This window comes from Embiotoca jacksoni, unplaced genomic scaffold (assembly GCF_022577435.1).
Source record: "Embiotoca jacksoni isolate LCO1_2020_lvr unplaced genomic scaffold, fEmbJac1.0.p SCAF_5, whole genome shotgun sequence".
Taxonomy (NCBI): Eukaryota; Metazoa; Chordata; class Actinopteri; family Embiotocidae; genus Embiotoca; species Embiotoca jacksoni.
In genome coordinates, this window is record NW_027185403.1 from 3864346 (window position 1) to 3878692 (window position 14347).

General features: G+C 37.5%; 1 protein-coding gene across 1 annotated transcript in view; it reads left to right on the top strand.

Moving 5' to 3' along the window:
• The first annotated feature begins 1194 nt into the window (after window positions 1-1194).
• Window positions 1195-14347, top strand: part of gfra4b (GDNF family receptor alpha 4b) — a 43271-nt gene continuing 30118 nt past the window's right edge. Inside the window, exon 1 of the mRNA XM_069170720.1 lies at window positions 1195-1549. Within this exon, the coding sequence (XP_069026821.1) occupies window positions 1507-1549 (43 nt within the window). The 5' untranslated portion in view covers window positions 1195-1506. The remainder of the gene's footprint in view (window positions 1550-14347) is intronic.

The window sequence follows — 14347 nt, forward strand, 5'->3', positions numbered from 1 at the left end:
TCAGAAAATTGAGCGCTGCTGCTCTGGTAGTCGGTAGTGACCACGAACTGGATCCACCTCTCTGTAGGGGCCAAGTGTTTCTGCTTTTATGTGAAACAAAATAAAAACCTTTTACAGTTCTAAAGAAATACAACAATGTTTTGTTTTTTTCTTCCACACACACAGGCTGTACAGGTGATTTTCTGGCCTTGTCTTTTCCTCCTGTTAACATTAGAAATTTGGACATTCTTATCATTATATTGCCAATTTAGGTGGCTCACCGCCTAAAGCTATCTGACCTGGGAAGGAATTTACTGGAAGGGACTGCCTGTCTGCCTGCATTTTATTGTATAACCAATTAGAGGTGCGCTGTCGGCATGAATTTGGACCATGAGTGCTCAAACTTTGTGCAAAGAAAACCTAAAATGAAATAGGTTTCTGGTGGAATGTCCCAAATCTGCCTCCTTTGAGAGCTCCATTTTATCTTGTATTTTATTAATCTTTTGTTTTACTTCTCAGAGCCCAGTAAGACCTCTGTCAGCACAAAGCCACAACTTTTAGAGATGGTGCATTGGGGAGATCGAGGGTCAAATAGATACAGCAAATGGAAACACATACATATACCTCAAAATAAGGTAATCAGTGCTGTCTGGAATTTCAACTGTATTCTCAATTTTCTTTTTAAGCTCTTTTTAATTAACTCTGTGCTACAAAAACTCAGACTTCTTATTATATGAGCGCACTGAATGCTAAGTGTTAGACCTTGAGGTGATGATAAAGGACATGATGATAAAGGGAAGCCTTTATTTCACAAATCCCCGAGACATTAAAGTACAGTAAAGCTGAAATTATTTCGAATATTTAAAGTGATATTATATAAAATTTGTATCACGAAATAAACGAGAGATAAATATGAACAGGGCATCAGTAAATGCAATAAAAAAAAAAAAAAATACCCCAGAGCAGTTTAAGATTACCATAAACAATCATACACACACAGTAAGTCCCTATTGTATTAGCATGATAATGTTTCTGTTGCAGGATTAGTATTGTGCAAGTCTATATTACCGCTAAACCCTGACCATCAAAGCAGGCTGTTTAATGTCCGTTCCTGCAGTTCTCCCTCTCCCTCCCTCTTGGCACTGGTTCTTCCCGGCACTCAGCATCTCTCGAGCAGCAGACTCAAGGACTTGTGCTGACCACCTCGACGCGCAACAGAAGGCTCCCCCTCACAGCACAGGACCGTACAGCGCACAGGACAACTTTCACTCACAATATTACGCATGGCTCTGCCTTTGCGCAAAAGCGCGACTGTCTCTGCATCTTGGAAGAAACTGGTGGGATTCTAAGATCTAAAAGACAGCAACAACCAGATAAAAAGACGCTTTAAGGATTTTTCAAAAGAGAATTCTTTTTGCGCAAATAATGATCTCCAAATGCATAACAGGATATCCCGTTCTTACCGTGTAACTATCCCGCTGTAGGTGTAGCTCCGACGCATAACCTGAAATTCTGATTTGACACAGAATGGATCTGTGGGGAGTTTATCTGTTTCATCTCATAACTTTGGGTAAGTAAAAACTTGTCTTTTTTAAAAATCAAATTCACCAAATCGTATGTGTCTTTAGGAGGAAAAGAAAGTAATACAACCTGCTCATCTCGGTGTTTTAAAAAAATCTGATCAAAGTACTCAATCACAATGAGTTTACCGGTAGTTAGATCCTTCAGCGTCTTGAATACTCAGCGATTACTGCTGTTTTGAAATCTCACTGTAAACATTTTTTTTTTTTTTTTAAATTTGTGGAAAATGACTCAAGAACGCGCATGTGCCTAAGTGTGTGTGTGTGTGTGTGTGTGTGTGTGTATGTGTGTGTGTGTGTGTGCACCTGAGCGCGAGTGCATGCACGCTTTGTGTGTGTGTGGGCAGACGTGTTTTTTCGACAACACAAATCGGTGTAAAGATGATATTTTTGGGCTCTCCTGGTTCTAAATGTTTATTAACAGCAGTGTATTGCATGTCCACATGCATTAAATACGTTTGACCGTTATATTCGCCCCGCAATGAATAATATCAGTCATAATTACTGTCTCTATGTGCATTCAAAGTTGGATTGCTTTTTTGTTTATTCTGGTGAATGCTTTCAAAGGTGGCCATATAGGCAGCAGTACATCAGTCATTGCAGAGAGTGTCACTGTATACCTGCTCGCTATGTAATTGAATGAAGCTGAGATATTGATTTTTGTGGCAGCAGTCCAGCCTTGAGAGAGGGAAGCTGCTGTGTTGCTGGCTCTCAGTGTCTCTTTGTCACTACACACAAATGTGTCAATCTCAATCCTGCTGCCCCTGCCTTAACAGATATGATTAAATCCTCTGATGGACACAACACAATGAAAAGATAATTATCGTTTTAACTGGCACAGCTTTCATGCTCAGCAAAGACAGGAATATGCATTATATCTGATTGCTTTATTCATCATTTATATCTTCTTTGAAGATCTTCATTAGATAAATAAATGGAGCTGCCAGTAAGCACTGTTGAATGAAAAACAATACAGTTTGCATTTTGAATCAACGTTTCTCTGTGTATTGACCTTTGATGAGTGCTTGTTTTCTGGCATGATTTGGCTTGCAATGGATGACTAGAAATAGACATAAGCAGAGATGTTTATACCTGAAAACTACTCCACCGTTTGTACTTCTTTCTGTTAACCTGGAGATCCATATTGAAAACGCATAGCTCTAATAAAGATAAATCATTGATATGTGGCAATATATTTAAGTTGCGATTTTGTTTTTGTTTTCAAGTTAAGATATCTGCTCAAATCATTTAGCCAAGATAAACTGCAAAAGGTCAGTAAATACAGCCTGTTTGGATGACTCAACCCATTCATGCAGCATTCTGGGCAATTTCTGTGACATCCATGGCTTATGTGGATGGAAAAATAGAATTACACATTATCCAGCTCTCTGAACTACTTCAGATACCTGGAAACGAACACAAAGGGATCTCAAAGTAACCACAATTTTCCAGAAGGAGCTTTTAAAGCAAACATCAGGAGCCATATTTCTTAGCTGTGAACAGTGGCTGTTAGATGTGGGCACTGTTATATTATTTTGTTGCCTTTCTTTGTGAGGTTTAAATATTTCTGTGTGCTTATTTATACTCATAAATGCCTTCACAGAAAAATAGAATCACACCATGTTGAAGTTTTATTTTTGTAAATGTCAGAAATAGTGAGACATTTTGAGGCCTTGTAATCCATGCAGACACCAAACACTACCATATAGTACAGTTTATGGGCACCATTTTCAATTCAAAATATTTACCTGTATGGTTTAATAACATAACAATCAAAGTCATGAATTCTTAAGGGCTGAAACGATTAGTCAATTAATTAATTAGTTGATTAACAAGATAATTACCAATTTTTTTTTCCCCATGAAGAATCTAAATATTTACTATTTCTACTTCTCTCAATGTGGGGATTTGTTGCCCGAAGTTCTTTGTTTTGTTCTCTGGCGCCTCTTGCAGATGCAGATGCAGCTGTGTTTTGAGACTTCACTTCCCAGAAATCCAAACAGCATCATCTGTGTGACACCACTCAGTTGACATCGACATTAAAGTTGTTCTGTATACTACAAGTGTTGACCTTAATAGATTTTTTTATTTCTTGGTGCACCGTGTAGAGTCACAAACCCCTACCTGGCATCTGAATAGCGAGCCTGTTGTGTTATCGCCCCCTAGCCTCGAGCTGTTCACCGCGAACTAGCGACCGGTAACGTCGCCAACTAACGTGTTCACTTCGTAATACTGCCAATGCAGGGTGCTTCATCAGTGGGCTACAGACTGAGTCACAATTATGTATCCTCACTCAGCAGTAGGTAGTGACCTAACAGATATTTATTTGTATTACTTTAAATAAATATCTTTGGATTTTAGTCAGTCGATCTAATAAACCTGACCCAACACTTGGAGATGTCAACTTGGTCTTGTGATTAAATCATGATGAGGAATCTTCACATTTTTTTTTTATATATATATATTAATAGAACAAAAGGGTTTCACAGTAATTGTAGTAAATGCAGCTGTCGCTTTAGAAAACATATTGGTTAAACACAACATAACAGCTGAGGTTGTTGAAATGACCTGGAATTGTATAAACCTTGGTGGTTATAGCTTGCTGATTATTTAGCTGCATCCCTGGCACGATCTGTTCGGTTGGTCGGTGCTGATGATGTTCAGCGCAAACCTGCAGCTCTTGAGGAAGACATTGATCTAGAAAAGGGTCAGTTTATTAATTCAGAGGAGATGTGAAGTTAAAACTGAACCTCTGTTCCTTCCACTGTTAGGGAAAAATAAAAATGAATCCAAGGCAAGTCCTTGAATGTCCAAGCTTTGATCTTATCTGCATGATAAATGTGCACTGGGGCTCACTTTGACAGATCCACGCAGAAGCTCAAAATTATATAGAATTAAGCACAATTTTGCAGTGCAAGTCTTTTTTTTAAGATTAGATAAGCATTTTTCTGCAGTAATAACTTGAAATGGCAAAAGGTGCACCACAGTCACATTGCAAGCATTTCATATCAGGATACAAGTCCCAATTGTTGCACAAGATGATTACATTTCATATTAATAGGTCAAACTGAAAGCGTAAGGAGTGATCTCTGGCACTCAAACTAGTTACGGTTGCATTGAAAAACACTAGCAGCCGACAAGGACATGCAAATTCATCATTACTCCTATAACAGTTTACATTTTTCTGATTAAGGCCGATCAGTTTGTCATCAGATTAATTCAACTATTTTCAACCTCCTTCCTCATTCAAAACTGCATTAAAAAAATAAAATAAAACAGCAGCAGCACCCAGATACAGCCTAGCATCATGCTATATTCTGTGATTTAATGGTTTTGACATTGCGGGATATGACCTGTGTCTTTAATGGAGACAGATAAGTACTGCCAAGCATGCTATTACCTAGCATATTGGCTGGCCTCTTGTAGGGAGATTTGTCATGAATCTCATTTGAAGCAGGTACCCATGGCGAGCAGACAACTCATCACATGCTCATGCTTTCTTCATGTGGAATAGATAGGTCAGTTCTTGAATCCCAGTAAAATGGTGGGAGGAGATAGTGTCACCTTGGTCATGGGAGTGTCACTGTGACATTAATACCACTTTAACACAGAAAATCCATGCATGACACAAGATGAATTTGAACCTTTACACTCATCGTTGGTCAGGGTTAAATGCGTGGTCAGCCAAGTAAAGCTCCATTCCCATCAATGCTAAAACAATATTGCATAGCACCTTATATAATTGTATGTGCTTTATAGGGATGGTGTTTCACTGTAACCTCTACTCTGGAGATTCAACATACAGTAGTTGCCATTGTGTGCAAATGTAATGCAATTTTGTGGTATTTAAAAAAAATGTTTTGTCACCCTATAAAAAAAACGTGCTAATTCTCAATTCACGCTCTACATGCCTTTTTAAGTACTTCGGTGATTGAAAGGAACAAAACTTGTGTCTTAAAGGGATAAAAATAATTGTTTCATGGCAGTTTTGTTTTATTGGCCTCGTGGTATCCAAAATGGTTCCAAGAGAGGAGCTAATCAATTTTCTTTATTTCTCGGAACACGTAATTTGATTTTAAGGAAAATGCAGCCTGGTTCCAGACCTCATCACCACCCAGATCTCTGATTGTTCAATGATTCACTTGACTTACAGTGAGACAAAATGGCAAGGCCAGGAAAAAAAAATCAAGTATGCTGTTGGTACTTCATTTTACATATCAGTCTGTTTCACTTAGTGGTTAGTTCAACTAGACACAAACAATACAAAACAAAGTATACAGTCGAAGTGACTGTATTTAAAGGTACATGTAGTGAAATCAACAAATAATAAAACTTTCTGCCATTTCCATCTTATCTCAGTGAAGATAAACTAAATACCAGAAACACCTCAACAGCTCAACAACGCCACAAACTACAGCCTAATTTTTAGGTTGAATAAACATCAGGGCTGTTTAGAGGCAGACTGATGTTTATGTGTATTTATCATTTACACACTTCACCAGCTCATCCAGACCTTCATCATATCTCTGGGAATATATTCATCCTGTTTAAAACAAGCACAGTGTTTTTCCTGACAAATGCAGCAGTGAAGCCCCGTCTCATCACCTGCCCAAAACGCACCCAGGGACAAAAGCGCTAGCTCAATTTCTTTTCCTTGTTAGGGAAAGTGTGTGCTCAGTTTTCTAACAGGCTGTACGTTGCACAAACACAGTAGTTTACTGTGATGAAAAATCATGAAATGCAAGGTAAAACTAGCAAATAAAAGAGCAACTCACAAAAAATTATACCTGTTCAGACTCACCTCAACCTCTGCACAGTGTGCTACAGAAGAGACGACTCCTGAATGTGATGTATTGTGAATTAAAAAAAAAAAGTGTTTTTAAGAGCACTACTGAAAATGTTACCTTTTTTCTGCCTTCCTTTATGTCTCAACTATAAAACTATAAAATTGTACATTTACTTTTCAAATGATCATTTCCAAGAGACATAAATTTAGTTAAAAATGTAAAACTGTAAATTGCTCTTAAATGCATCTGTCCTAAGGACACCTTTGCTGACCTTTTAACTCAACTGATTATGAGACCTCAAAAGTCAGTGTTGTATCTCTTGAACCTCATAGTTTACAGAATATGAAACTGTTAAGAATATGAGTTTTCCATCTAAACCCTATCAATTCAGAACAATTGAGTAACAGTCACTTGCTGGCAGAGCTGGGGGTTAAAAGCTTCAGAGACAGAATGGCTGTTACACTTTTTCTGTGGGCTGTCTGTTCTCCAGCCATTCTCAGAACCCACTGAATGCCTTTGTATTTAATTATTGAGGTTTTAAAAATCTACTGTTGAGTTGGCGCATTGCCATTCATCTAATGTCAGTCAGTCTGATGGCTCTGAACTTTAATGGTGACATTATTCAATTTCTCACATAATCGTCAGCCTAAAATATAAAACTATGATAACTTGAAACAGTACATAAAGTTTGAGAGTGAATGTGCGGCTCCTAGTTGTTTAAAAGTCTGAGACAAGCTGTGACACTGTTGGAGGCTGCTGGAGGAGGGTTACAGCCAAAGGCATATCATTGATTAGGAGTGATGTATGTGGGTGAAAAAGAAATGAGTCTGATTTTAAAGCCCTAATCCATTATTGTAGTCGAGTGCTTCCAGTTATATCGCTCTTAACTCATTACTGAATGTGTTTATATTTCGAGATTTATGTGATTGAAGACATTCTGTTAGGAGAAAATGACCAACCACAGGTAATATGGAGGAACAGTATAAGACTTCTGTCTAAATTCCACAGAAGCCCTTTTATTCTCATATTTCTACACTGCAGTTATCCATCATTTGTTTCTATTTTTCCCAGTATATTAAAATTTGATTGGGTGGTTAAAGCTGCTGCAATCAATATTTTTTATATTAACACTAGATCAAAAACAAATTACTTGTGTGTGTGAATTGTTTTGCTCATAGAAATGAACACAAAGATAATAGACAGACACAGTTTCTCAACTCTTTTTCTTTTTTTCTTTTCCATCCTGCAAACAAATGGCAGGTAGACAAAGTTAGCAACATAAAGGAGTGCAGCTGGAGAGCCAAATATTTCCCTCAGGAGATAGTGGAGACCAAAACAGTGCTAAAAGGAGATTTAACAGTGAAATTACATCCAGCAGATAGCCAGAAACATGTCTACGTTTAAGGGTAATGTTGTTCCATACCGGCTGGATGTATAGTATGTACGTTTTTCAACTTTTAGGTTCTACTATGTCAGTGTTGCATTTAAAGTTTGTAGTAGAGCTTTAAAATTAAAGCACATGGCTTGAAGGGGCAATTTTGAAGACTCCATAATCCTTTTCGTCATCCTATGGAAATCCTTCAGAAACTTATGGGTAACATCAGTGAATATACCTATTTTTCAGCATTTTATGGAATAACCCTTCCACTGAACCTGTATATTATAATTTACTGTTTGAGAATAGCACTAACATTATTATTAAGCTGTGTTACTCAGAATGGTCACATTTTTTTTTAATTTATTATCAAAACAGATGCAACAGAACCAGAAATATATATATACATATTTTATTTCACATCTTTGTCAAAACTTTATTTCTACATTACCCACAATGCAATGTGACCACCAAAAGACATGTTCTGCTACAGCTAGGTATCACGCCAAATTGTGTAATACACCCACGAGTCCACCAGAAGATACAGTGTCAGTGTAACATTTTGCCTCGCCCAGACATGAAAAGTACATGCATGTACCACGGTTGAAGAAGGAGGTCATGTGACATAGGTCATGTGATGAACACAGGGCTTTCACTCGGGATACTGCAGGACAAGTGCATTTCAAAACAAAAGTTGTCATGGAGGTAACACAAGTAAAATACGCACATGATGTATTTAACTCACATAACGTATGAGATGTTATTTGCGTAAATATAGTGTTTTTAACTCGAACAGTGATCTTTTCCAAATGCTAACCATGTAGTTTTGGTGCCTAAAGTTAAATAAATTGTGATTGTGTCACTTTTAACCCAAACCATTATGTTTTCCTCAACTTAATATTGTGTTTTTTGTTACCTAAACCAAAGGCAGCTTCCTTTTCAAGCCTAGGCAAGACAAACGTGACACTGACACGACACCCTGTAGTGGACTCACAGGTGTACTACACACTTTGGCATTAAACTGGGAAGTTTGCAAGTAACCATTAAGTTGTTGCCTCAAGATGAGGTGTGCCCTGTCCATTTCTAACGCCACATGCCCAGATTTCTTTCATTTTCAAACTTGTAGTTTTCAGTTCCAAATGATTAGATTACACATCCCTCTGTGGAGCACTAAATGTTTTATGTAACTTTCTTCCCACATGTAGTAGTAAACACTTGGCAAGACTTAAAAACAGACTTTGGTGTGTAAAATTATTAATTGCAATTACCAACTGCAGTCCCTACTAGTGCATTCATGCTCATAACCTGCATATCATGATAATACACACTACAGAGAATATATAACATGCATTATTACGGTTTACAGAAAGCTGCTTTCAAAACTCTGCACATGGTTTAATTAAGAACATATTTTACATACATCAACACCCCACAGTGGTCCAAAGTACAACAACAAAAAAAAACCCATTTCCTTTACAATTGGCTTTTCCTCTACACATAATTGAAACCTGAAATGCAGCAGCTGCTTTTAAAACAAAGACTTTACTTTGCTGGATCAGGATAAGGTCATGGAACATCAACCACTGACAACAGTTTTGGCAAGAAAACCCAGTGCGGTTAAACTTGGAGGAACAGTGTAGCTCATGATTAAATGCCTTGTTTTTGGAGGAACAACAAACTCAATGCCAGGTGGTTGCAAATCAATCTTCTCAAAGGAACATTTTGTTTTATTTGATTTAAATATTTCTGTTTGATGTTGAGGAGGCAGTTAGTCTTATTCTATGAAGTTGTATTACTGGATGAAATGTTGAGGGTTTAGTGAAAGAAAGCACATTGTAAGTAGTATCTGCTTTACCCAACTATCTTCCCCTTTTTCCTTAGGCTGTCACAACATTGCTGTCAATTATCATCTTTTGGGTTGTGGACTGAAATTTCAAGTCTGACTAAAGAGATGCCCTCCATCACACTGGTAGTTAATGTCCAAAAGAGAGAGTGAGACAGTGACGTTCTAAAAACAGACTGTATAACTGTCATTCAAGTGACAGAAAAAAAGCGTCAGGGGTCATCTTTCAACTCAAGTGACAGCGTTACATTTACAAAATGAGTTTACTTCAACCTGGCTGGTAGACTGACTGAAAACTGCTGACAATAATAAAGTTCAGAGAAAGAAGGTGTAAATGATACAGTACTTAAATAAGTAAAACTAATCAGACTAAAAGCTGTCTCTCCTTCTCCATTAGACCTGTTAGAAAATTCAGAAAATGTTGCTGAGGTTATAGACATACAGTGGCCTCCAAGGGCCAAACAGAGGCTCATTAACTTTCTGTCAGTGGTCATCCAGACAAAAAGACTGTTCCAGACAAGCAGGCACAGTCCCATTGTGACACAGTTTCAAATGGAGAGCTAAAGCCGAACTTCCTGCCTTCTTCTTGTATTTCTAGGGCACTGTGAAATCTATTTGGGGTGAGTGAAGTTTCATGAAGATAGATGGAAGAAAATCTTGGAAGAATTCATGGGACAAAGGTCCAATGATTGACTTTGCCAGTTACTCAAATTTGAATTTTTCTTTAAGGATAATTCCTGTGTCACCACAAGTACATTCTGGTAAAAATTCAGAGACATGTACTCCTCTTAAAAATGATAAGATTATCAAACGTGGACTTCTTAATAACGGTGCTCTCTCATATTTCAATAAAATAACCTTTAGTGAATTTTGATTAATATAGTGAGTTTTCTCAGTTTCTTCTTTGACTTTCTGGCATTAATAACCACAAAGAGTGCTGGCAGCAAAGTGACTTTTTGATGAACCACAATCATCTATCCTGTGTTTTTTCAGCCAAATAAAAAAATACAGCTGCTGATATTCATTCCCTTATTTCCTCTTTTTAGTTTCCCTGCAGTAAAAAGCTACTATATCATACAGTGGTCATATTTGTGGTTGTGAAACAGTATATCCTACATTAGTAATACTAATTAATACCTAAATCAAATTATTACAAGCCAAAGAAACTATTTTTGTCTTGGGTTTTTTGTATAGTTTCCCCTTTCCCTTTGCTTGACAATTTTTCCATAAACATTGGCCTACTATTTTATCCTATAAGTTTTCAAATGTGCGACAAAATCTGAAAGAAGTAAGAGAAAAGTTTAAGAAAAAAACAGAAAAGGGGCCTAGGCAACATTGCTTGCAAGTGATGGATGCAGCTGTCTTGTATCATTGTGGTCCCAAAACAGGTTTTATGGCAGGCAAGATGAATGAGCTCACTAACTGAAATATTTGATATCTGTAGCTGTGCATACTGTATTTACTATAAGCTATATGACTGCTATTATTCAATTAAAATAAGAGCAGCAGGATACTTTATAATATTTAATTACTGTTTCATTGTTTGTTTACATGCCCAGGCAAGTGAATTACACTGCAGTTCAGCCAGTAAATGGAATCGTGTCTTATCAGCGTTCCCAGATTAGACCATATACCAGCGGAGCTATGGCACCAAACAGTTTTTCACTGAAATTAATTCAGCATCTTTTATGCCTAAGAGGATCTCCTCAGTTAATCAAATCAGTGAATTCAGTTTGTGGCCTTATTGTAACCACAATAAAATGGAATGCCTGGAAATGTTCGTTCGCACAATATAAATTTAATTAATGTCTCGGCCGAGAGATATGAAATACAAGAAATGACAGAATAACAGTAACACTGTAATTTAGCAGCAATCCATGGACCGTCTCAGGTCGGGAGCCCCAACTCTGAACCATGTAACTCAAACTACATCCTTAGTAGTACCGTCGTTACTACTGTACAGCCCTCAAGGAGAAAAAACATCTGATCACATCTCAGAGGAAATTATACTGTCAAACTTCGATGTATCGGTACATCGTATATGAACCACAGACTTATTACGTGGCCAGTGTAACAGGAAAATTAGTCCAAAAAATATCTCCCACAACACAAGACTCAAATGTGTCATATTTTTGTAAACATGTCCATAACTTCAATGTAGCTACATTTCAGACTTGTTTTCTGAGGATAAAGAAAAACATCGGTATGCCAAGAAATGCCACAAGTATAAAAAAGGATAAGAGCAGTTGAAAAAAACTAAAATAGGAGGAAATTTACCAAATGATCTAACAATGTAAATATATATGTGCATACTTACATGTACATGTTAAGGCTTCCTAAGATGATAGGCACCTAAAAATATACCAAAATATTACATTTGTATATCTTCTGTAGGGCTGGGCACAATATTGATATTGTGATATGATTTTGATTTTATCTTAGATTTTGGGTAGTGTAATATAGTGTAAGTGTTGTCTTTTCCTAGTTTTAATGGCTACATCACAGTAAAGTGATCTAATTTTCTGCACTTATCACACTGTTCTAGCTGTTCAAGTATTTGAGTTTAACCACTCAGTCATTATATCCACTGATGATTCTATTTGTCATATCTTATTATCCTTCAAATTACTCATTGTCCAAATATGTAGTGCAATAACTCACCTGTTAGCACTGCCAGGGTTCCCACTCTAAGTCAAATGTCAAATTCCCTGTTATTCCCTGACCCATCGGAACCCTTCACTGCCCTCTCACTGCAAGACGGTCCTGGTTTGTAATCTTTGTCCTGCTGCATTTGTTGTGAGGTTTGTATGTTCTTCACTTTTTTCTGTTTCTTCCCACAACCCAAAAACCTACAGAACAAGTGAACTGAAAACTAAATTTCCCTCGGGTGTGTATGCAAATATGTTTGCTCCACACCACCGTGACCTGACAAATAAGTAAGTGAGGAGACGACAGATGCTATGCTATCCCCATTCTAAATAAAATTGTAGGTGTAGATGTAGGCTGACATGAAAAGGAGAGTGAGTCCAGGCTCAAATGTCGAAAATATAGTAGATCTTTTAAGTGAAGTTGCACGTAAACGAACAAACACCTTAAATCCAAAGTGTTCTCTTTGAACTATCTATCCATGTAATACTCACGTGGGAGTAAACAGTGAGTGTCCTTCACACGTGTCTTTGGATTTACTGGAATGTCCATTATTGCATGCAGTGGATTCATCTGATCAGTTAAAGGAACTCTACTGAGCATTTCAAGATCTGGACTGAGCTTTGGTCGGTATCTGTGTCACATATCTGTGTTCTAGACATTTTATTCCACACAGCACCCTCCATAGGTGATTTGTGAACCTCTGCTCTGGTGTATAGCCTTGTAATGTGGAGATGATCGAGGTGGACTGAGTGTTGCTCGATTCCTCCAGTGTTCCAGGAAAGGAAACGCGCCATTACCAAAGCAGCAGACAGGAACCAGCTTGAGGGCACCTGTCTGTGTGAGCTGCAGTGGATTTACAACATCTGCTCCATACAGGAGAGGACGCCACCTCCGTTCACCATTACTTGATTAATTATTTCAGGCGCAGGGAAGTAGACAGCCAACAAATTGGAAATTGAATGCCCAGAAGATCCCCATCTCACTTTGAGCTCAATACTTGGATCTCGCAGACATAAGTTATTTAATCTTAGTTTTTTCAGGTTTGGTTTTCTCCACATTTGTTTGAAATTAAAAATCGAATCTGAACAAAAAGAATTTTGTTTTATAAGGGAGAGTGGTTGGTTTTTCCTGCATGTTTGTAGGACATTATGTAGGTAGAAACCTAAACGAGGATGTTATTCATAACTTTCTTGAAAACAGAAGTTCTCCACATGTCTCATTAATGGCCAGCGAGTGTTGGCCTAATTTGTGGAGGCCTTTGACTCAGTCACCACCCTGTAGATCCAAATCCCTCCCTTCTCCATGCCTTATTAAGCCCTAATTAATTGGATCAAGAGAATGCCACTAAGCGTTTGATAGCTCTCTGTGAGTGATAAGTGTGAAACCCGAGCTTCGTTCCCATGTATATGCCCCTGGAGAAGAATCACTCCATATTAGGTCCATTGACTCTCTGCCACAGTCTTCCTAAAGGATTCAACCCTGCTGCTGTGATAAGGACCTGCTTTGAAAGCTGCAGTGGGTTTTTAAGTTATTTTCATGTGGTACCATGTCATGACAATTATATCTTCATAACAGCTAGCGGAAAAGATCAACTTTTAAACATTTACATGTGGTCAAAATATAAAAATAAAAGATGCGATAAAATGGTTGTTAAATGTCAATTTATACACATGATTTAAAATATTTATAAGTAATAAATCTTAATTTACATTTGATCGATCACCTTGTATTACCGATCGTTTCATTTAATTCCAAATCGTGAAGCATTTTGCTAAGACTTTGTAAATATGAGAGCTATACATTCATCTCCAAGAATCCTTTTGGCACATGGGAATCATGACTGAAATATCACCATGATGATGGTTTACAAAATGTAATAAATTAGTGGTAATGGGTTTATTAATAGCCACAGCTGTGTGTAATATTCATGAGTAATGACAACTGTTCTGGTGCCGTTTGAAAACTCCCTGTTGCGTCAAAAGCGACCATATTTTTTCTTTGTTTTTCCTGTCATTGACATGTCTATTGAGTGGTGGAGTGGTCAAAAATATGTTTAAGAGCATTTCTACATCTACTTATGGCCAACTGTTGAAGTGGAAATGAGGCTTGGGCACGTTCGTCCTTTTTCACAATA